At 44.0% G+C, this 22,887-nt stretch overlaps 1 protein-coding gene across 2 annotated transcripts; it reads left to right on the top strand.

The window, feature by feature from the left end:
- The first annotated feature begins 1,711 nt into the window (after window positions 1-1,711).
- ZCCHC9 (zinc finger CCHC-type containing 9) lies at window positions 1,712-12,812 on the top strand. Of its 2 annotated transcripts, none has more exons than XM_080925259.1 (5): window positions 1,712-1,755; window positions 3,004-3,413; window positions 7,324-7,567; window positions 9,046-9,114; window positions 12,101-12,812. In XM_080925259.1, the coding sequence occupies exons 2-5, from the start codon at window positions 3,030-3,032 to the stop codon at window positions 12,214-12,216; spliced, it is 813 nt and encodes a 270-aa protein (XP_080781385.1). In that variant the 5' UTR covers window positions 1,712-1,755; window positions 3,004-3,029; the 3' UTR covers window positions 12,217-12,812. The 2 variants fall into 2 exon arrangements, with proteins under 2 accessions (XP_080781385.1, XP_080781386.1); XM_080925260.1 differs by lacking the exon at window positions 1,712-1,755 and adding an exon at window positions 1,807-1,917.
- The last annotated feature ends 10,075 nt before the right edge of the window (window positions 12,813-22,887 follow it).

The raw sequence follows: 22,887 nt of genomic DNA, 5'->3' as shown, positions 1-22,887 counted from the left end.
TTCAATTAGCTCCAGGCAGGGCAATCCTGAAGTACCATTTGGGGGACCCTAAAGACACAGAAATGGCTGAAGTCAGACTCAGAGATTTTCCAGTTATCCCAAGGCTGTGAGATCCCGCCTGTGCCTGATAAATAAAAACAATGGCCCAGAGTAATTCTCAGAATAAAACACAGAATATACTGATGGCCTGGTGTTGTAAGACCTCGAGGAGTCTTAGCTCAGAAGTGTGACCCACAGAACACAATTAGACAATAGATAATAACGCTGTAATAACAAGAGGTTTTTATTCCATGTACATGGGGTTGCTCATCCTTGCAGGGAGAGTCAACCCCAAACTCAAAAAGTATACATCTTTTGTACTTTTTTGTGAGGGGGGTGAACTACTATTTTTACCATTAGTCAGCAGTATAATTTTCAGAAAGGGGAGAGGAAGGGGGAGGAAAGGGGGCAGAAACTTTGGCAGTAAGGTTGTTGACAATTTGCATTCTTCTTGGAATTCAGTACAGGGAGGGGTAGGGGAGTTGTTCCTAAAGCAGCCATTTTTGTTTTATTTTAAAGCAGCTTGGTCAGTATAGCCTGACCTGTCCACTAAAACTTTGTTTTTACATTTTCAGAACCTTGTTTGTATATTTCAAAACCTTGAGGGGTTTTGTTTCTCAGAAATGGGTGATTAGAGCATGAGGTATGACATACGTCGGATCCTATCTAGGGCTTTCTAGAAGGCCAGGTGGCTATCTGTCAGTATATTTGTGATTTTTCTGAGAATTACTCTGGGCCATTGTTTTTGTCAAGCACAAGTGGGATCTCACAGTCTTGAGACGACTGGAAAATCTCTGATTTGACTTTAAACTATTTCTATGTCCTCAGGGTCTCACATTCTAAGAATGGTGTGTCTTGGAAAAGTCTCAGAGCCCCTAAACGACTTTTTTTTTTTTTAACATCACTGGCCCTCTAGAAAGCCCTAGATAGGGTCCTGTCATAACTAGCTCATGCTCTAATCACTCAATTCTGAGAAACAAAACAAGGATGACAACCCAAAGAATATGCCGGATGACAGCCACAAGGTCTCATGGAAAAGACCCAAATACACATCATCATCAACCTAAACACCCTCATCCAATGAATCCAAAGGTCACTGTAACCCACCAATGCGACATTACCACCCCATGTTGTTGCTGAAATCTGCCTGCTGTACAGAATAAAAGATGTGTACTTTTTGAGTTCGGGGTTGACTCTCCCTGCGAGGATGAGCAACCCCAAACGTAGGGAAGTAAACCTCTTGTTGTTACAGCGGTTTGTCGTCTAATTGTGTTCTGTGGGTCGCGTTACTCCGGGTCTTACAACACACTCAGAACCAATAGGTGCTTCAAAGGTCTTTTCAGACTTGTAACTCAGTGACTTTCTTACTGTCCTGACACCTTTGCTGAGCCTCGGCTCTCTCCCACAGCCAATTTCTTATTTGGATTTTTGTCCATCTCCCGCTAGACTGCACATTCTCGGACAGCACAGACTGTGCGCTCAGCATCTTTGTGTCCGGGGAGTCCAGTGGGCGCCCTGCAAACACTACGCGACCCACAAACTTGCACAAGCCCACTTTCCCTAGCGAAGGACCCACAAACACAACACAGACTTCTCTGGCTTGGCACGCCGGAAGTGACGTGCAGAGACGCACTTCCTGTTTCCACGGCCACGCCCTCATCCGGGTCCGGGCTTCTCTGGCTCGCTGTCTCAGCTGCTCTGGAGGATTCACACCGGGTAAGGAGCTAACTCGGGCACCACTGGTTAAGACGTGCGGGCCTCGGTGTTACTGTGGCCGGCTGCAGCAGGACTTCCGCGGGAGCTGGCGAGGACAGAGCCTGGGAGCTAGTCGGATCGCCCGGCTCCGCAGTTGGGAGCGGGCCTCGCAGGCCTACCAGGGTACCCGCGGGACGCGCTGCTGGGGCGGGCATGGAGATATGAGGCTGCCCGTGCGGGAGTATCGGGGCTGCCCAGCGGTCCCATGTCACCCTTCTGACACCCCAAGCCTCACATCCCCGGTGTGCGGGAGGAGGGTCCACCCTCATGGCGACGGGGGACCAATGCACTGTAAACTGGCATACATAGTCACTCACTGGCTCTGAAAGCATGCTGCAGACGTCTGGCGCTAAGGCTTTAAGTTGCCTGGCGCACAGGATGCTCCCCTGGAAGTGGCAAGTCGGTAGTTGGAATCATCCTTTGATTGTGTGTGGTGTATTCATTCATTGAGAAAGAAACAGAAACCGTTCTCAGGAATTGCAAAGTAGCATGCAAAAGTAAAATACTCAATTTTATGTTGGAGTCAAATGATCCGTCTTAAAATACACTCCTTTAACAATATGCTCACATCTATACTCTAAATGTAAACCTCTATACATATTTATTAAGGGTACACAAACAAAATTTCTTAGTATGAAGTTTATTTTACAATTTGAATCTCTAAAATGGGATAGCTGAAAATGATATGAAACCATTAGACTGCAAATCACAATCGCCCTCATTAATAAGACTGTCACGTGACTGTCACTTTATAGACTGCTTTTATACATCTACAGGGGAAAGACAGAATAGGACAAGACTTTTGTGTGCTTACGAATGTGCTTTGCAAGTTGTTGCATTGAACGGCAAACCAAGCAGATTAAGAGAAAGTAGACTGGGGGTTAATGGTAGAAAAATAAATGGGCAGGAAAACTGCAGGATTTGAGAGGAACGTTTACAGTATTTATATATGATTTCTAATTTAAAACTCATTTGTTGGCATAATACTTTCTAGTTTTAAACAAGCATCTGTTGTTTTCTTCAACTGAAATGTAACCTCTGTGATCAATGCCAAAGTTACTTTTAGAGAAATGTCTATACAACATACGATGTCTAAATGAAGAGTTTCAGTGGTTTAAAGTTTAAACCATGAATATATTTGATAGTATTGACCTATCTGTTTATCTTTAGTTTTTAATGAATTAATTACTACCTACTCTTATCTTACAGATCAATTAAGTACCTCTGATCCAACCATGACTAGGTGGGCTAGAGTCAGTACTTCAAATAGTAAGAGACCCTTGTCTGCAACATCATGGGAGGATATGAAGAAGGGATCTGCGGAGAGAGCAACCCCAAACCCTCCAAGTCATAAGCAGTGTCAAATCAGTGGGCCGTCCCTTAGAAAAGATGCACCTCAAGCAAAACGCAAAAAGAACAGGAAGAAAAAAGAGTATTCGAATGAAGATGTGAACGGGTTCATGGAATACCTGAAGCAGAGCTCACAGGTGCTTCACAATGGACAGCTGATAGCAGCCGACAGCCGGGAAGTAAGGGAAGAACTTGCAGTGGCCTTAAAGAAGGACAGTCGCCGGGAAGAAAGGCGGCTAAAGAGACAGGCGGCAAAGAAGAATGCAATGGTGCGTTCACGTCTGTATGTTATTTACTTCCTTGTGTAACTAGAAAGCATTGTTCATCTGTTCACACAGCACGTGTTTTAACAGCCCAACTGCTGCAGTCCTAGTGCAGCTTTTAAAGGCTTGTGCGCGCACACACATACACAGAGCATACTGGTTAGTTGTCATAACAACATTACACACATAATAGTAATCCCACACTACAAGCAGAAAACAGTAGAATTCTGTCCAGGTTGAATAATGGTGAAAGCCACTTTGTTGGAGCGAGAGGTGACAGTCAAACTGAATTCAAAACCTAGGTTTGCCTTACCACCGTATTACGGTGATACCTTTCCAAATAGCTGTTGAAAATACTCGATACCCCAAGTTCAGGTGGCTCCCATTACTTGGAAGAAATAGATGTTCTTTTGTTATTATGTATAAGATATTTGTTCACAAGAAAGAGGCCCTGTAGTCCCCCTATCTACATGAAAGCTAAGGAGTCTTCAAGAAATGTGTATCACAACGATAAATGTTAGAAGCTAAGGCGGGAAACTTCCCAGGTTGGGAGAGGCTCGACACCGTGGCTTCACAGAGTCAGCACTTACTACAGCTCCCAAGCTCACCGCAACCCTCCTGCTGCAGAGGGAGTCCAGTGTGGACCACCGAGCTTAGCCAGAAGCCGTGTTTGGGTGTGTCCATTTGTGCTCATGCACATATTTGTGTGTGTTTGGTGTGTGGATGGCTGGGGTTACAGGTGTAGGCCATTTATTTGTGTGTGTGTGAGCCAGAAGACAACCTCATCTGTCTTTCCTCAGGCCACTTCCCCCTTGTTTTGATGGGGTCTTTTGCTGTCTCTCGATGTTCTGGAACTTTCTAGTTCGACTATACAGGCTAGTCAGTGGCCCGTATGCTTCTCCAGAGTTAGGATTCTAAATGTGTCCATTTTTCACATGGTCCTAAGGCTTGAATTCGGGTCGTCATGCATTCGTGGCGTGCACTTTGCTGTCTAGGGCATCTCTCCAGCCCAGAAAGATGTTTTTGGAAGTACATTTTATTTACCTTCTACCTTATGTTTGGGTTTTGTTTTGTTTTCTTGTTTAATAAAAGGTCTCACTTTGCAGCCTTAGTTGGTCTGGATCCAGCTATGTAGACCCATTAGCCTTGAACTCTAAGAGATCTACCTACTTCTGCTGCCTGAATGCTGAAATTAAAAAGTGCGTGTGCTATCATACGCTGAACACTAACATTCTATGTGAATGTAAATCCCTGATTTACTGCCACGTTCTTTAAAAATTATCATTATTACTATTACTTATTATTATTATTACCATTACCATTGGAAGTAGATTCTTCTCTCATCCAGTACTTCCTGACCAGATTTTCCTCCTGGTCCCCCTCCCATTGCCCTCTCCTCTACATCCACCCCATTATCCTTTAGGAAAGACTAGGTGTCCAAGAGATAACAACCAAACACATCAAAACAAGATACAGAAGATAAGACAAAAGCCCTCATACTGAGGCTGGACTAGGTAACCCAAGAAGAGAAAAAGAGCCCCAAGAGCAGGCAAAGGAGTCAGAGACACACCCTCTCCCATTCTTAGTAGTCCCACAAAAACACCAAGTTAATGGCCATAATGTGCAGAGGACCTGGTATAAATCCATGTGGGCCCAGTGCTTCCTCTTCAGCCTCTGGGAGCCCATGTGAGCCCTGCTTAGTTAGTTCAGTGGTCCATGGTCTCCTGGTGTCCTCAACTCCTCTGGTACCCACAAATCCTCCTCCTCACTTTATGTGAGGTTTCCCAGGTTCTGAGGGGAGAGAACAGATGGAGATTTCCAATTTAGATTATCTACATAATGTCTGGCTGTGGGTCAAATAATTTTTTATTTTAGTATGTATTGGGTAATATAAATTTTTATTTTATGTTTGGGTGTATGGCCTGCATATCCAGTTTGTGTGCCTGATGCCCAGGAGGCCACAAGAGGGTATTAGTTCTCCTGGAATGAAAGTTACAGACAGTAGTGAGTCCCCAATCCCTTTGGTGGGTGCTGGGAATTGAGCCTGGGTCCTCTGGAATATCACCCAGTACTCTTAATGTCCAGACCTATTTCCATGTTTTTATTGTGTATGAGTGGTTGTAATTTTTTGAAAATAGATATAGGTGATCATAATACTAATTAGTGTATAAACTTTTAGTCTTTATAGTGTAAGACAGTAGTTGCTTTTTTAATAAAACAAAAAAATAGTGATGATAGTTTTCTTAGCTTCTGATTAGTCTTTTCGTACTTGCTCGTGGTTTAAATGCCATTTTGCTTTTGACCATTTCCATCTAAGTGTGAAGTGGCTTGTTAGTCATTAGGATTTTTTTTTTTTTTTTGGGTTTTGTTTGTTTTAAGATGGGGTCTTGTTATGTAGCTCTGGCTGACCAGGAACTAACTGTGTAGACCAGGGTGGCCTCAGACTTAAGGTGACCTCTTGACATGCCTCCCAAGTTGCAGACATGTGCCGTCACTCCTGGCCTCTATAGTTCTCAGAAGAGCCCCATTTTTGGGAGTCATGTAGTCTGGGTGATGTTCTCGTTATCAGTGAAGTCTCTCACATGAGCATCCACACCCTTTGCTATTTCTGACATGTCCTGGAGTCAGCGTAAGTAGCTCCCTCTTCGTAGTTTACTTACTGCTCTTTAGCATCCTCGTATTTCCACCATTCATAACTTCTCTCTTGGGTTAGTATGATGCCCCACATACTACTGTTTGGAACCGATGACAGTCAACTGTTAACATAGTCCCCAGAGTTACATAGTCCCCAAATTTCCTTTCAGCTCATCACTTCATTAGAGAGAGCAAGCAGTGAGATGTGACCACTGCTGTTCTTCCTGGAAACCGTTACTGTAACTGGAGTCCACCAGGCCTTCTGCCGTCCACCCTCACCAAGTGGGCCGTGACCTCACTCACACTTGCCTTCTCTCTAGCCCCACAGTCCTGCTGAACAAAACGTGGGCCATCATTTCCCGGTACTCAGAGACTCCAGGAAACCCCCATCCTGTGGGCCTGCAGCAGAACCAGGCACTACTAAGTGTGCTGGATTATTGTTGCCTTAATGTTTTGGAGCAGTTGGCCTGCATAAGCCTGCCATATTGTGGCAGAGTCCCCATTTTGAGGAGATTTTTTTGTAACAGGATTTGGCCAGTGATGACCTGACCTTTTCTTTTTGATGGGGCTCTTCTTTCATGGTATTTGTCTAACTTGTGTTCATATGAGCAGGCAGCTGTTCTAGTGATTTCTTGACCTTCCTGTTCTTCCTAGTGACTGGAGTGATTCTCAGTGCTGCCCTTGACACTGTGGCTCTCAGGCACCATAATGTCCTGTCCACACTTCACTGATGCTTTAGTGCCTCCCAGCACGGATAAAGCTTGCCTCCTTGGCTGGCTCCAGTCATTGTAACCCAGCTGCTTATACTGCCTGACCTACCCGGATAACTCCTGTCTCATGATCTGATTCACAGTGCAGACACAGAACCCAGCTTTATTCAGCTATGACATTTAAAAATGCAAGTCCTAATTAGTCATTGTCTGACTTCTACGGAGACCCTTCCCCAAAACACACCTTTTGTTTTCTGGCTCAGGCATCCTCAGTAAAAGATGTACGATTCATGCTTCCTCAGTTCATCTGAACTACTGTCTCCCACAAAGCCATTTATAATTTTGTGACTGATATTAATAGATTAATGGAATTAAATCTAAGAAGCACTTAAGCCCCTGTGTTAAAAATGGCACTTGACTATTGGGAATGTGGAAAGTACTTTCTCCTACAGATACAACACTGATGCTTTTTTTTTTTTAAACTTTAAAATGCAAGATAAAAATAGTTTTGATTTTAAAAAAAGCCAGGAGAGTAGTTTAGCCCTGTGGCATCTCGTATTTTGTTTTCCCAGGTATGTTTCCACTGTCGACAACCTGGCCATGGAATTGCCGACTGCCCAGCTGTACTAGAGAGTCAGGACATGGGCACCGGCATTTGTTACCGCTGCGGGTCCACGGAGCACGAGATGACGAAGTGCAGAGCTAACGTGGACCCTGCACTTGGTGAATTTCCTTTTGCAAAATGTTTTGTCTGTGGAGAAATGGGACACCTGTCCAGATCCTGCCCCGATAATACCAAAGGAGTCTATGCTGACGGTGAGTGCCATTGCCCAATGTCTCGGATGTGCGCCGTTGCTGAGAATTCCCATCTGACATACTTTACCTCTTTGTTAACACATTGTTGAGAAGATGAAACCTTGAGTGTCTTTACCAAGTCATGTTCTCTGCTGGGCTTTTCATGTCCCGTAGTCTGATTTATGAATAAATCAGGAAAAGCCATGGCTTAATTCTCAGACTCCTTGCTTCAGCATTACTGGTGAGAAAATATTAAAGGTCTGTGGGTGTTTAAACTCAAAAGAAGCAGAGAATTTCTATCTCAGATAGTAAAAGATTTGAAAAGCCATGCAGTGTGCGTTGACGTCATCGTCAGAGACATCATTCTGCTAGAGACGATGGTGGATGGCTGTTCTCTTCTGATGTGATATTTGTTTCCGAAATTTCTCCTCACTCGTGACCTGGGGCTTCATGTAACTTTCTTGTCTTTGGCTCAGCTCCTGTCTTGAGAGCGCGCAGTATACACTGATGTGTCTGAAGACCTGCAGGAGTGGGTCGCTGCCGGTTGTAAAATTGAGATGAGGAAATTTGGTTTTATTGATTCTGAGATTCAGTTTTTACAGTTTTGTAGCTGAAATCAGAATGTCTCATGCTATTGGTGGGCCTACAGGATTGGCATCTCTGTAAAGTAGTCACACACTTTTCCATCAGTGGCATCTTAGATCTTGCTCAGTTAAATGTGTGCATTAGTCAAGGGCCTCATCTGGCTTCACCTTGGCATAAAGAAGGGCCTGGAATGTGACTTGTGAGCCATAATGGCTTTGTACTGCTAGCCAGATTGGAATTTGTTGTTGCTGTTGTTGTTGTTGCTGCTGCTGCTGTTGTTGTTGCTGTAAGCAAGAGAAGTGCATCCGATACATGGGAGACAGGTTAGCATCCTGAGGGGACATTTTTCTGATGAACCCTTTCTGGAACAAGCCACATGTTGTAGCTCACCATCCTGGAATAGTGTTTGAATTGGACAGGTGGGGTGTTTTTCGGGTGAGCAGGACAGCCAGATGACAGACACTAAAAACAGATTTGCCTGAGTAAGTGACAGCCCCATCTACCTGTCAGGTCGAGAAGGGACGCTCACTTTTGGATGGATTAGGACAGAAGCTGGACATCCTCCTCAGGGTGCAAAAGTTTACCTGCTTCCAAGTTTTATTCCCAGATGAAAGCTCCACTCCGACTCTCTGCATGGGTCCCCTCTCGACTTCTGTGCCTTCTGTCATGTTCCTCTTCTCCACTCCTCACTAGGAGGTCAGGTACAAGAAGGAGCGGCTGGGTACAGTGAGTGATTTGAACTTCCAGAGTGGCAAATGAGTTACTAAAAGGAGTAGCGGTACCCACCCTGCTTCCCGACTCCAGCTACCTTTACAGCCATCAGGGATGTGGGACCAAGTAAGACATGAAATGGCTCGTCAGTATTACAAACCCTCAGGATGACACAGTACTCAGTGACTCTGTTCTTTTACTAGGTGGCGGCTGTAAACTCTGTGGCTCCGTGGAACATTTCAAGAAAGATTGCCCTGAAAATCAGAACTCAGGTGAGCTCTTAGGCTTGATTCCTGTGGGGTGTTTCTCTGTACTCACTGAGTTCCATTAGTAACAACTCATAGAGGCACTGCTGAGTGCAGACAGCTGCTTCTCCACTATGGCAGTGACCTCACCACCTCCCGCGAGCAGTCAGCACAGTCCTGAGTCCCTGAGCATTAGGTCTGCTCTCAGGGGAAGTAAGCTGGTAAGATAAAGGACTCGATTCTGAAAGGCTTCTTACAAGCTTTCCTGTTTGCTCAGAGATGAAATTAATTATACTAGGACTTATTTTCTTACTTAGCTTATCCATATTGATTCCTAAGATAAAACTCAAATACAAAATTAGTTTTCAACATTCATAATCCTGAGTGTCCTCTTGTGCTGTGCTTTGCAGGTTCCAAAATGATTGTAAAAAGCTGTTAAACTTATTAAAAATGTGTTATCAACACAACATCTGCTGGCACATTTTTTTCCCAGTGAAATATTATCTTTGATCATTAAGAACTTCATAAATGTTTACTGCTGCATGCAGCAGACTTCTGAGGAGAGACTATTCTTAGTTTGCCATGATTAGATATAATACATAGAGGTAATATCCCCTCCCCTTTTAAATTGGATATATTTTATTTACATTTCAAATGTTATCCCCTTTCCTGGTTTCCCCTCCATACCCCCATTCCATCCTTCCTCCCCCTGCTTTTATGAGAATGTTCACCCTCCCAGCTTCCCGCCCTGACACTCCCTTACACTGGGACATCAAGCCTTGGCAAGACCAAGGGCTTCGGCTCCCATTGATGCCTGATAAGGCCATCCTCTGCTACATGTGCAGCGGGAGCCATGGGTCTCTCCATGTGTGCTCTTTGTTTAGTGATTTAGTCCCTGGGAGTTGGTATTGTTGTTCTTATGGGGTTGCAAACCCCTCAACTTCTTCAGTCCTTTCTCTAACTCCTCCACTGGGGACCCTGTCCTCAGTTCAGTGGTTGGCTGTGAGCATCTGCCTCTGTTTTTGTCATGATCTGGCAGAGCCTCTCAGGAGACAGTTATATCACGCTCCTGTCAGCATACACTTCTTGGCATCAGGAATATTGTCTGGGTTTGGTGGCTGTATATGGGCGAGATGCCCCAGTGGGGCAGTCTCTGGATGGCCTTTGATTCGGTCTCTGCTCCAAACTTTGTCTCCATATTTCCTCCTGAGAGTATTTTTGTTTTCCCTTCTAAAAAGAACTGAAGCATCCACACTTTGCTCCTCCTTTTTCTTGAGCTTCATGTGGTCTGTGAATTATATCTTGGGTATTCCGAGCTTTTGGGCTAATATCCACTTATCAGTGAGTGCATACCCTATGTGTGTTTGTTGTGGTGGGTTTTTTTTTTTTTTTTTTTTTTTTTTTTTTTTTTTTGTGATTAGGTTACCTCACTTAGGATGATAGTTTTTAGATCCATCCATTTTGCCTAAGAATTTTTATATAGTCATTGTTTTTAATAGCTGAGTAGTACTCCATTGTGTAAATATACCACAATTTCTGTATCCATTCCTCTATTGAAAGGCATCTAGGTTCTTTCCAGCTTCTAGCTATTACAAACAAAGCTACTATGAACATAGTGGAGCATGTGTCCTTGTTGTATGTTGGAGCATCTTTTGGGTGTGTGCCCAGGAATGGTATAGCTGGGTCCTCAGGTAGTACTATGTCCAATTCTCTGAGGAGCCACCAGACTGATTTCCAGAGTGGTAACAGCTTGCAATCCCACCAACAATGGAGGAGTGTTCCTCTGTCTCCACATCCTTGCCAGTGTCTGCTGTCACCTGAGTTTTTGATCTTAGCCATTCTGACTGGCATGAGGTGGAATCTCAGGGTTGTTTTGATTTGCATTTCCCTGATGACTAGGATGATGAACATGTCTTTAGGTGCTTCTCAGCCATTCAGGATTCCTCAGTTGAGAATTCTTTGTTTAGTTCTGTCCCCCATTTTTAATAGGGTTCTTTGATTCTCAGGAGTCTAACTTCTTCAGTTCCTTGTATATGTTGGATATTAGAGATAATCTTCTGTTAAAGAAAGTAAAACAGGCTTGGGGATGTGGCCCAGGCATGAGAACTTATGTTTGGCCCCCAGAACTGACTAAAAAGCTGGGTGTGGTGCTGCATGCTTGCAGTGTGAGCACCAGGGAAGCAGAGGCGGTTGAGCCAGGGCTTGCTAGGCAGTTAGCCTCACCTGCCTGTTGACTCCAGGCCAGTGAGAGAGACCCTGCCTCACAATCAAGGTGTGTGGTGCTTATGGAATGGCACATGTGCTTACACACGTGTGCATATGTCCCACACGTGCGCTCACATACATACAGACAAGTAAGGAAAGGTAGTGGGACACGCCAGTAGTGGGCCTTAGAGGGAAAGTGTGTTTCTTTTCATTTTCTGTAGTCCGAGCCCACGGCTGAGTCCTCCCCGTTTCACTTTCTTGCCCAGATGTTTAAATGTGAAAATCAGTTCTTGTTTACGATCTGGAGGACTAGATTAGAAGGAGACCATCTTTCCGTGGGGTGGGCAGTGAGACTGAAATGATGGAGTGGGATGTGACACCTCCCTCCCGGGAGGACTGCCACTTCCCAAATGGCAAAACTGACAAGCAGATGCTGGGTAATTTCGCAGGTGGAGTCTCGTGCATTTAAAACGGGTGCCTCCTAAGCCTTGCTGTTCACGGGCTCTTGGAATCGTTGAGTCCTCGGTGATGAGCTTGAGGAAGGAGTGAGGAGCTCCCTCATCAATGTGTGCATTGCAAAGTAGCTCCTGCATTTCCCTAATTGGGATAAGAAATTGCCTGTGGTACTCGGAAATCAAGGATTCTAATCAATTACGGAATTGCTCACTCTCTTGTGATGGCGTCGTCGCTCCTCGTGATTATTCATGTCAAAACTCGTCCCTTTGCTAAACCGATACCACTCTAAGTGGAAGCATTTGATTACTGTTGTTTTTATATCTTGATTTTTTTTTTTTCAATCCCTCTACAGATCGAATCGTCACAGTTGGTCGCTGGGCCAAGGGGATGAGTGCAGACTACGAAGACCTGGATGTGCCGAAGCCCCAGAGACCTAAGACGAAAGTACCCAGAGTCGTTAACTTCTGATAAGAATCGGTACAGTCAAGTGCCATCTCAAGGTTACTTTCCAAAGCAGGCCTTTAGAGATTAAATCCGGGCACGTGTGGAGGCAGCCGGTATTACAGACATGCCTCTGACCTTGACGGGGGCCAGGTCGCCTACACTCCATCAGAAAGTACAGAGTGATTAACTATACCCTTTAGATCTGTGTGTCTGTCTGTCTGTCTGTATTGTATGTATGTCTCTCTATGCCTGTGTGTCTGTCTGTATTTGAAACAAGTTCTTTGTAGCCCAGCTTGGCTTCAGACTAATAACCCTGCTTCAGCGTCCAGGGTACTGAAATTACAGGCAACGTGCCTAAGAGCAGATCTTAACAGATGGAACTTAGAAATAACGAAGTGCCTCGATCCCGATGGTGGCAGTCATCGCTACAAATGTAAATTATGAATCAAAATTGACCCCTAAACTAACCATATGCCTTTCAGCTTGTGAATAAAAAAATATTTTGTTATATGCTCTTAATTCAGAGTATCAATTTATTGTAATAAAAATTTATTTGTATGTTGTCACAAAATCTGTAATTTTGAGTACTGAATAAAATTTTATCAGGCTTTTGTCTTTTCTGAATTGGTCAATGTTATTCTTGCTCTAGAATCCCTTTAAAAACAATATTGTTTTCAAAAATAATAAAATAAAAGCCTTAATGGAGATAAACGGGGATCTGTTTAGCTTTGATACAAAGAATTGGAAATCGTTAATATTAAAATTGAAGAGCGCTCCAGCATCTCAGCTCTTCTTCACCTTCGGTTTTCCAAGAGAGAAATTCTAGCCGGAGAGTCACCGCGTGTTCCTCAGACAGTGACGGCCTGACAGGCTGTGTCCGTCTCCCGGGCTCGCTGTGTTCTGCTGTGGATGAGTCAGAGTGATGGGAGGAAACATCACTGTAAGAAGAGAGAATGCTCATCAGAGCCCCATCAGCTTCTTTGTCTGATTTGATGAATACGTGCATATTTAACATATATCCCACACGCCCCGCCACTGTGCAGCACTGTGTGCACTGTGACTGCTGGTTTCTGAGTTTCATCCGAAATTCCACCTGATTGAATCCATTTGTAACTGAAGGAAGCGGCTGTGATTAGTTACTGATGCCTCAAAAGCTAAATATTTACCAAATAAGAAAAGAAACGCGGCCTCTGTTTTCACGTCTGCACAGCTCAACGCTGCTAGTCTCAATAGGAGCTGTTCTTTTATTTTTGCTGAGGGAGAAACAGGATGACAAAACGTCCCGGAGCTTAAGGGAAGGAGCGACACTTAAAATGGAGTGCCAGCCACACCTCCAGAGAACGTCTAGAGCTCAGATGCCTGCCTCCAGGAGTAGTGGGAATGGGTGCTCTCTGAACAGTCCACACTGTCCCAATGCTGGTGGCCAGTTTGCCTTCCAAAAACAGTAAGAATAACGGGTGCTGAGGGCAGCGTTTGAGAAGTACACAAAATGCTGCAAGGAAGGTACTGGAGGCAGGATGGGACGGGGGAGTGATGGGCTAGCCCTTCAACTGGGAAGGCCAGAGAAGCTTGACGTTTACTTTGTCCACCCAGCATGCAATCTCTACTTGTTCTCAGGCACTGGGATTGCAGCCATGAACAAATGAGGCCACGTGTATCATAGTGAGCAGGCCTAAGGGGTGGAGGTGGGTTACCAGAAAGATAAGTTCTATTTTATTGTCAGGATGTTTTGGGCTGGAGAGTGGTTAGAGCACTGCCTGCTCTTCCAGAGGTCCCGAGTTCAATTCCCAGCAACCATATGTCATAACAGTCTATACTGGGATCTGATGGCCCCTTATGGCATGCAGATACCAGAGCCTTGGGATATCTGCTGAGGGAAGCTGCTAACAGGGAGTGAACCAGCCCAGGAGAAAGAAGCTTGTTGCAGTTAGCAAAGATGGAAAAGGAGTTGGAGATCTGCAGACTGCTTTGAAATCAGACATGGAGAGGCAGAGTTTGGAGTCTGTCCAGTTGGTTCCTGTCTTGCTTTAGGGATTACAGTTAAGTGATTGAATGGAACTCAGAAGAGACTTTGAAGCTTGGACTTTTAACATTGTTGAGACTGCTATAGACTATGGGGACTTTGGAATTTGGACTAAATGTACTTTTTTATTATGCTATGGCTTGGTATGGCCCCCATAGACTTGTGTTTGAACAAGCCTATGGGAGCCAGGGAGTGGAATGTGATGGTTATATATGTTTGACTCAGGAGTAGCATTATTTGAAGGTGTGGCCCTATTGGAGTAGGTGTGTCATTGTGGGCATGGGCTTTAAGACCCTCCCCCTAGCTGCCCGGAAGCCAGTATTCTGCTAGCAGCCTTCAGATAAAGATGTAGACCTCTCAGCTCTTCCTGTCCCATGTCTACCCGGATGCGGCTCTGTTCCCACCTTGATGATAATGGACTGAACCTCTGAACTTATAAGCCAGCCCCAATTAAATGTTGTTCTTTATAAGAGTTGCCTTTGTCATGGTGTCTGTTCACAGCAGTAAAACCCTAAGACAGTGTCCAACCCCATCCTTTTTGCATGTGGATATCTTAACATTGTTCTTAAACATCTTCATTTATTATTTATTTGCTTACTGTTCATGTGTGTGTGTGTGTGTGTGTGTGTGTGTGTGTGTGTGTTTAATACAGAATTTCTCACTGCAGCTGGAACTTGCTGTTTCGGGAAGTCCAGCTGACACCAAGCCTAGAGATCTGACTAACTCTGCCAATCCTCCACCCCCATCACTGAGGTTACAGGCTTCACTGCCATGCCTGACTTTTATTGGGTAGTGGAGGTCTCAGCTCAAGTCCTCATGCTTGAACAATATGTTATATGCACATGCTATATTCATATATGTATTATGACTTCCAATGTAGTGTTTTTGTGAGATTCCTAAGTGTGTGGATAAGTGGCTTTCTGAGTATTTGTTTGTTCATTGTTCCTTCTCTTGGGCTCTCTTCTTTCTGTTTGCTTGTTCCATCCTATTCCAGTGTTAGCTTTGTTCTATCACATCATACCATGTCATGTCATATCATGTTATGTCATATGTCATGTTATACCATGTCATGTCATATCATGTTGTGTCATACCTTTTTGTGTATTATGATTCCTTAGAAGCCTGTGTGTTTTCTAATGAAAGACAGAAAGGGGTTGGATCTGGATGGGGGAGGTCAGGAGAAACTGGGAGGAGTTGAGGGTGTATATTATGTGATCAGTATATTGTGTAAGAAAAAAATCTATTTTCAATAAAAGGAAAACAGAATAAGAATATTTAAAAGTATCTTAGATGAGGCACGTCACCAACAAAGGAAGAAAAATCTACTACCTCAGGAAGAATGAAAGCCCGGAGACAGCAAAATCCTTTCAATTTTAGAACTCTACACCCATTGAAAATATGTGTGAAGAACAGGAACAAATAAAATGGAACACATCACTGAAAGCAAAAAGCTTCACTGTTGCCCTTTGAGTAGAAGTGAGGTTGTATGAGGAATCAAAGATGCAGAAAGGGAGCTGAGGGACCATCATGGGAGTTGGCATGAGGACACATGTGCACACACACACACACACACACACACACACACACTCTGCATAGGAACACGGAATCAAAATTAATAAGAGAAACAATACTGATTGGCGAGTGCACAAACTGGATAACGTAAAGCTAAGGAATAAGATAGCCGACAGCACGTGTGTAGCACGTGTGTCTCACCCTAACGGGAGAGGACTAACTACCGTCTCTGTGTGCTGAACCCGACTACATGCAGGTTTTGCGAGATGGTTTACCGGGCTCTCCGTTTGAGAGGAGACAGTCCAACAGCAAGGTGTGGTGCTGGAGTGTGAGGCAGATTATGCAGGAAGCAGGGCGCAGAAGAAGTGGAGCTGAGCTGGGGAACCGTAAGGTCCGCCCCCACAGACGCACTTCCCTCCTGAGCTCTGCACTACATGTTGAAGCATGAGCCTAGGGATATGTTTCACATCCAAACCACAACACAGTAAGAACTTGGAAAGTGTTTCAGTGAATGCGTGGTAACATTTTGCCATCTTTTTTCTTCTTTTTTGTGAAGAGAAAGGACACAAATATACGTTAAACTTTCAGACTTTAACAGTAAAATGAGGTTGGAGGGAGGGATATTTTAATTCACAATCTATTGAAAACTTGGTATGTACACAAATACTGGGGTTATAGCAATGAGCAAAGCAGAAATCTTGGCTTTTGTAAAGGTTACATTTTAATTAAGGGTGGCAGAAAAAAAATGGCTAAAAGTATATAAGTTAGACACTGGGAAGCAGAAAACCTAGAGGCGGGCATTCTTAGGGGTGAGAAAGGGTTTTTACATGACCCTGATACAAACTGAGAGAAGCCTGGCTTTTCCCAAGGACTGACAAGAGGTCAGCTCACTTACGAGATAGGAGCAAGCTGACTGCTAATGTGCAGATCTGTAATTCAGGAGTCTCTTTATTGCCCTATTTAATCTCCTAATTAAATGACACGAAGGCCTTGCTAACAAGCTTTAAGCACTATATCTGGGCAGATATTCATCTGTTCTACCCCTCTGTGGAGTGGCTGGAAAAGGGTGAGGGTAAGCTAGTTGGAGAAGGCCAGGTAGCTAATAAGCGTCATGTCTTCTGAGCTGTATCCACCAGTGTCTGTTTGGTGCAACCGTGTGAGAGTCAGAGGTCTTGGCTGGGCAGGTTCCTCAGATCTCAAGTTGGAGGGTCTGCATCCCTTAGCCCTTTGGTTGGGAGTCACAAATCTCAGGTGGCCTTAGATAAAACTACTCTATCATTCACATCTCTTCCTTTTCCCAAACCAGCTACCAGCTCTAATATGTGGGTCTCAAGATAGTGGCAAAGGTGCCAAAGGACAAGGCCATTTGCAAAACACCCTTCCAGCCATTGGCTGAATCATGTCTGCTAGGAATTACATGGCTAAGCCTAGAGACAGATGATAAGGAAGCTCGTTCAGTTCATGGAGGCAACGATGGCAGACAGAGAGAGAGAGAGAGAGAGAGAGAGAGAGAGAGACAGACAGACAGACAGACAGACAGACAGACAGAGAGCATGGCTAAATAATAACCTAAAGTCCTACACAACCGTACAGATCCTTGGGAGACACTGACTATTGCTATGATATGCAGAATTGCTCCCCATAAGGGGACATGGTGTGATGAGGGGCCAGACTGGGGACAGAATGAAGGAAAGAGAGAAGAGAGGCAGGAAGATGGTGATATCCAGATATGAGAAGCGCAGTTTGATTTGGTGTTGTGGTGATTGTGTTTATTTCATCTTATTTTATTTTAAAGATTTATCTATTTATCTCCTGTATGTGAGTACACTGTGGCTGTCTTCAGACACACCAGAAGAGGGCATCGGATTTCATTACAGATGGTTGTGAGCCACCATGTGGTTGCTGAAAATTGAACTCAGGACCTCTGGAAGAGGAGTCAGGTCTCTTAACTGCTGAGCCGTCTATCTCTCTAGCGGTTACATTTATTTAAAGTGTTCTGATCCTAATAATATTGTTTAACACAGAAGTGATTAGATTTGCTGGGGTGGAACAGGGAGATCTAGCTTGGACAGGCAGTGGATTTGACTGTTCTAACGACACTGACTTTGAGATGACAGTGTCTGGCTAAAAGTTCAAGTATGTAAGTAGTTGTCAGGATCAGGATGGGTTAAGACAAGATGCAGAAGTGAGAGTTACTAGTCCAGAGACAGGCGGAGTGGTGGAGCAGTAGAGACAGGACAGAGACCAAGGACAGAACTGTCCTCTAAGATTACAAGGTCTGATGGAGTGGGAAAGGTTGAAGGCTTTTGAGACTGTAGTTAGGGAGTAGGAGGGAAATAGGGAGACTGGAAAAGGCAAGAGAAATTGTTCTGTGCTGATGTGGAGAGATTCCAGCCCCGATGATAAGAAGGAAGCAGAGGCAGAAGGGGAAATGATGGGACTGTTTGAGAAGACACCTGCTTGTAGGATGACAGCTTCTCGTGGGGAAGGCGAGTCTAGACTCCATGTTCTGGATCTGCAGGAGTCAGAAGCAGTTGAATTGGTGTGCACTAGGAAACATGCTGAGAGGGTCATTAGGGCCCTGGATGTCTTCTGGTATCAGTGATTAGAACTCCGAACTGAGATGCGTCTACAGTTTTTCCAGCCGCTCACGGTGGAAGTGAACAATGAGGAGAGCCCCACGGTGGTTGGGTTTTGTTGGAGAACAGGTTGAATGAGGCATACAGATAATTCCCAGGAAATACAAGGATCTCCCACAGAATCTAAGCCGGGCGTGGGAAGGAGAGAATAGCGTGGGGGTTCATCCTATTGTTAAATGTTTATCTATTTACTTATTTTACATCCCGATCGCATTTCTTAAAAGGCCACAAAACAGAAACTGAAAGATGGTCTCGGTGCAAATATGCGAAGTTTTAAATGCACAGGTAATAAAGTGAGAAAGGAGTTTTTAATCTTTCTCTGACTTGTGAGGAGGGGGTTGAATTAGGACCAGGATTGCAAAGGGCCTGAGAGCTGACCCTTTGATCAGGCACGGAAGTCCATCTTGCTTGAGGCTCTGCAAGTGACAGGAGCAGCCGTGCATTTGCGTGACTCTCTTTGGTTCTGCGAGCCTAACAAGAACGACAGGGTGTGCTGAAATGGATGCTCCACACAGGGGTCTTGCGAAGACTCTGGACCTCATCTTTCCTGAGCAAGTGGCAAACACTGTGGTCAGCAGGAAAGGAGCCAGCCCTTTGCACTGACTTCTGTCAGAGTTTCCAGTTGACTTGACGCCACATGGTGTTTGTCTTGACCTGTTACTCAGAACTAGGATTCAGATGTCTCCAACTTCCAGACACCCAGAAAGAGTGAGCAGGCACACTCAGACCTGGAGTCAGATGCCTGCCCCGATGGTTCCAGTTATTTTCAAATGAAAGAAACAGTTTATGAATAAGCAATATTTTGCTTTGTTTCTCTGGCAAAGTCCCAAACATGGCAGGACTATCCTGACTCTTCCACTGTGGGCAGACTGGAAACAGGAACTGAATAGTGTGAGGCTGTGTTAAAAACATTCTACTTTGTTTTGGTTTTATTAAAGTCAGTTATTATTTCCCACAGGCAGTTGATCACCGGGGTAATCACGTTCTGATCGATTTTGTCATTTCTTCCTCTAGTTCTCTTTCTCTGCCAGAGGTGAAAGGAAAGAAACAGTAGAGAGCTGCTTGGTCGCATAAAGAAAGCCAGGAAGGCTAAAGAGAAACAAGGCTGCTTTTTAAACCCAAGACCTGTCAGTCTTATTAAAACACCTTTAGCATTCTGTAAAAATACCACAATACTCAAAAGAGAAAACCTACCATAATCCCCTCTCTTTTTAACCAGCCCAGTTGTGGGCTTTAGTATAAGGACGGTGATATTGGAGCATGACTTTGATATGTAATCATGAACGAATAAAATCCGATGTAGGGCTTGTTCAACTGTTAATATTTCTGTTTGAGTAATTAGGACTACTCAGTGACTTTATAGAGAGCATGTTTCTAATGAAATCTGCACTTTAAGTGACTACCTTTTTTGATCTTTAAAAACCCGTTTTTAATGTATTCTTTGACAGTTTTATATATTATACAAGAAAATATGAATATCCACACCCTGTCTCTCCCACCCAGTTCCTCCTGAATGCTTCCAACACACTCCACTGTAGGCTTCATGTCCTATTTTTAAAATTTAAATAACACACTAAGTCCAATTAGTGCTGCCCGTGTGCACAGGTGTAGGGTGTGGATCGTGAGCAACCTGCCACACCCACCCTACCCCCCCATAAAACAAGAGTGAGTCTTTCTTCCCTATGGGCTATCACCTGCCAACAGCTCCTTAGTAGGGCCTTGAAAAATGCTTCCCCATTTAAAGTATAACCGTTTCTGTCCCTGATATCCAGCAGGCTGACATCTGCCCACTTTCGAATATCCACATTTGCTTAAAGCCCAGGCACTGGAGGGGAGAGAATGAGGCAGAAGCGTTGTCCTTGGGAGTTGTCCAGGAATTACCCTTTGGTAGCTACAGGTCTCTGACTCCTCTGTCTCTGTCTCTCCATCTCTGTGTGTATGTATGTCTGTCTGTCTTTGGTTTGTTCTCACCTGTCTCCCATTGTCATAAAATCAATCCTCCCAGCACCCATCTCCCTTGCCCTGCTTTACTTTCCCAGATAGCAGGTCTTCCAACATCGAGTATCATTTATCCAATTTATTCATGTTTAATAAGTACAGTCCAACTGCTTACAGAAACTGCAGAGCATAGAAGTGCCTAGCAGAAAAGATCTCAGTAAAACGACTGGAAACACATGGCCCATGAGGACAGCTCACTGTGAGGTAAAAGGGCTCATGGCCAAACCTGACAACATCTGTCCAACCCCTGGGATCCACATGGTGGAAGGAGGGAACTGGGTCCCACAAGTTTTTCTGATCTCCACACTGGTTAGTGGCAATGTCCCTACCAATCAGATGATCATACAGAATACAAATAAATTAAGTGTCATAAAAAGGCTTTTTGGACGATACAAACACAAGAGCTATTGTACTTCACAATGAATGAATGAATGAATGAATGAATGCACTGTAACATTGTTTTGGACACTAGGTTTAGTTTTTAAACAGCCTAAGAAGACCATAGCATGCTGCTGTCTTTTCCTGTATCATGTTCTTACAAAGACAAGGGATCCTAAAAAAAAAAATCCAATTTAGGATGGGCAGAATGATCCTGAAACAGCCAGGTAGATGGATTCTACATCTCTGCTCAGAAGCATAGAAATGGCATCTCTTCGGAAGGTTAGAAAGAGTTGTTTGATAGGAGGTTAGATGAAGTTGGGAGAACAGCAAAACATGTTTGTTCCCTAAGACTGGGATGAGCTGAACAAACCATGAAGAGGAGCATGTCTCCTACCCAGACCTCCTATTCCAGTTGGCGCCTACGTTGTGTGACCAGCAGTACTTGAAAGGGGGCTGGTGGCTGAAGAACAGCTTTTAAAAATTCATTTAGTTTTAAGGCATTTGTGAGGGTAATGATGTCAAGTCAATGAATGCAGGTGGTACAAACTATGCTCGTGTCACCTAGCTGACCCAGTGTGCTTGTCACTCCATCAACCACTGTCCGGAGATAGCCAATGGAAAATTCTAGAATTAGTAAGTTCTAGAGCTTACCCTTTTATTACTATAAATTATGAGCTTTTCCGTGCAGCACTTTGTGTAGCATGTTGAAATTAGTCTTGCCCAGAAAATGAATGATCATCCTCACATCCAACGCATCAATGTTTTCCCTGCCCCGTCTGTCCTTTAATATCCCTGTCACAAGACTGCAGTGTTCCTGTTCAAGAAAGGAGGCCAGCCATAGCTAATGCTGCCATACAGTGTCTACAAAGTTCACCTCAGCTTAGCTTGTCAGTATTTGCAGGCACTGTGTTAACTCCCTCAGGAAGAAGGAAGAAAGGTAAGCCCAACATGGTAAGGCATTGTGAGAGAGAGCTCATATTCCAAGATTTTAGCATAAGTGCATTGTTATGATGGCTTGATTTTTATTAGTTTGTGATATGGGAACAAGCCTAGAACAAGTGACAAGGCTCTGAGAATGTATCCCCATCCTGGGTAAGGTGGATCCTACAAACTGGAGTACATACTGTCTCTATGTCTTAACATTAGCTAGTAAAATTACTCAAGTTTCTGTTCAGGAAACGTTTCAAAAACTAAATTCAAAAACCAAGCCTACACACATAGCATTTAGGAGCTTCTTCATCTCAAAAGTCTGAAATGATAGCATACTAAATTGTAGTGTCATAAGCCCCTCATTACTAAATCTTCCACCTTTTAGAATTAAACTATTTCCAGAAGTCTTTTTAGTTCCAGAATGTCCTATGCATCTGCTCTTACAGTATATAAATAGTAAGTTATAGAATTAGAATGAGGTCTAAAGTTCACATACAGAAAAACCTTAAGACAGATAAGTAAAATAAAAACTGTAACCAGCTCCAGACTTGAGTGGGCATGTGGGAGCGGGCAGGGGAGCAGAGGTAGAGAGCTGGTGAGCTTACAGCAGGATGGCCCTAACCTGTCTCCTCAACTCTGATGGAGAGCTCCTTCATTTGTAAAAGTCATCCTCTGAGGGCGGCTAACTTCACACATTCTGCTTGGTCTTATGAGTTAAGACACATAATGGTGCAGAATGATGGATGTTGGCGTCTGGGAGATAAAGTACTAATGGGATAGATACGAAGAAGAGGTGCTCAGTTAATATTCCCTCTGTAATATCACACTTTACAGGTGCTCAGCATGTGTGTATATAGAAATAGATAAGAAATTGGCCATCTACCAAGAATATATGTAAAATGACAAGAGTAAAGTCGTTCCTATTAAAAAACTGATTGGATTCCATTATGTTTTAATGCTTCCTAATTTGAAAGTTCTAAAACACGGAATACATCTTCCCAGAGACCCCTGACAGAGGTGCCTGATGCCTGTGGAATAATATTAAACACTCATCAGCTTTTAACCCACCATTTCACATTTTATAAACTCATCATCTCAGGATACACACTGGGCTTCTGTAATCCAAAGCGGTCTGTGATAGTGTTAACTAATTTTGTGTCATTTATAGATCATGTGGTATTGTATCCAGGCAATCTCCAAGTGTCTGTACAG

The sequence above is a fragment of the Micromys minutus genome (genome assembly GCF_963924665.1).
Source record: "Micromys minutus genome assembly, chromosome: 11".
Lineage (NCBI taxonomy): Eukaryota > Metazoa > Chordata > Mammalia > Rodentia > Muridae > Micromys > Micromys minutus.
The sequence above is the reverse complement of the archived record's forward strand: the minus strand, read 5'-3'. Positions and strand labels throughout refer to the sequence as shown.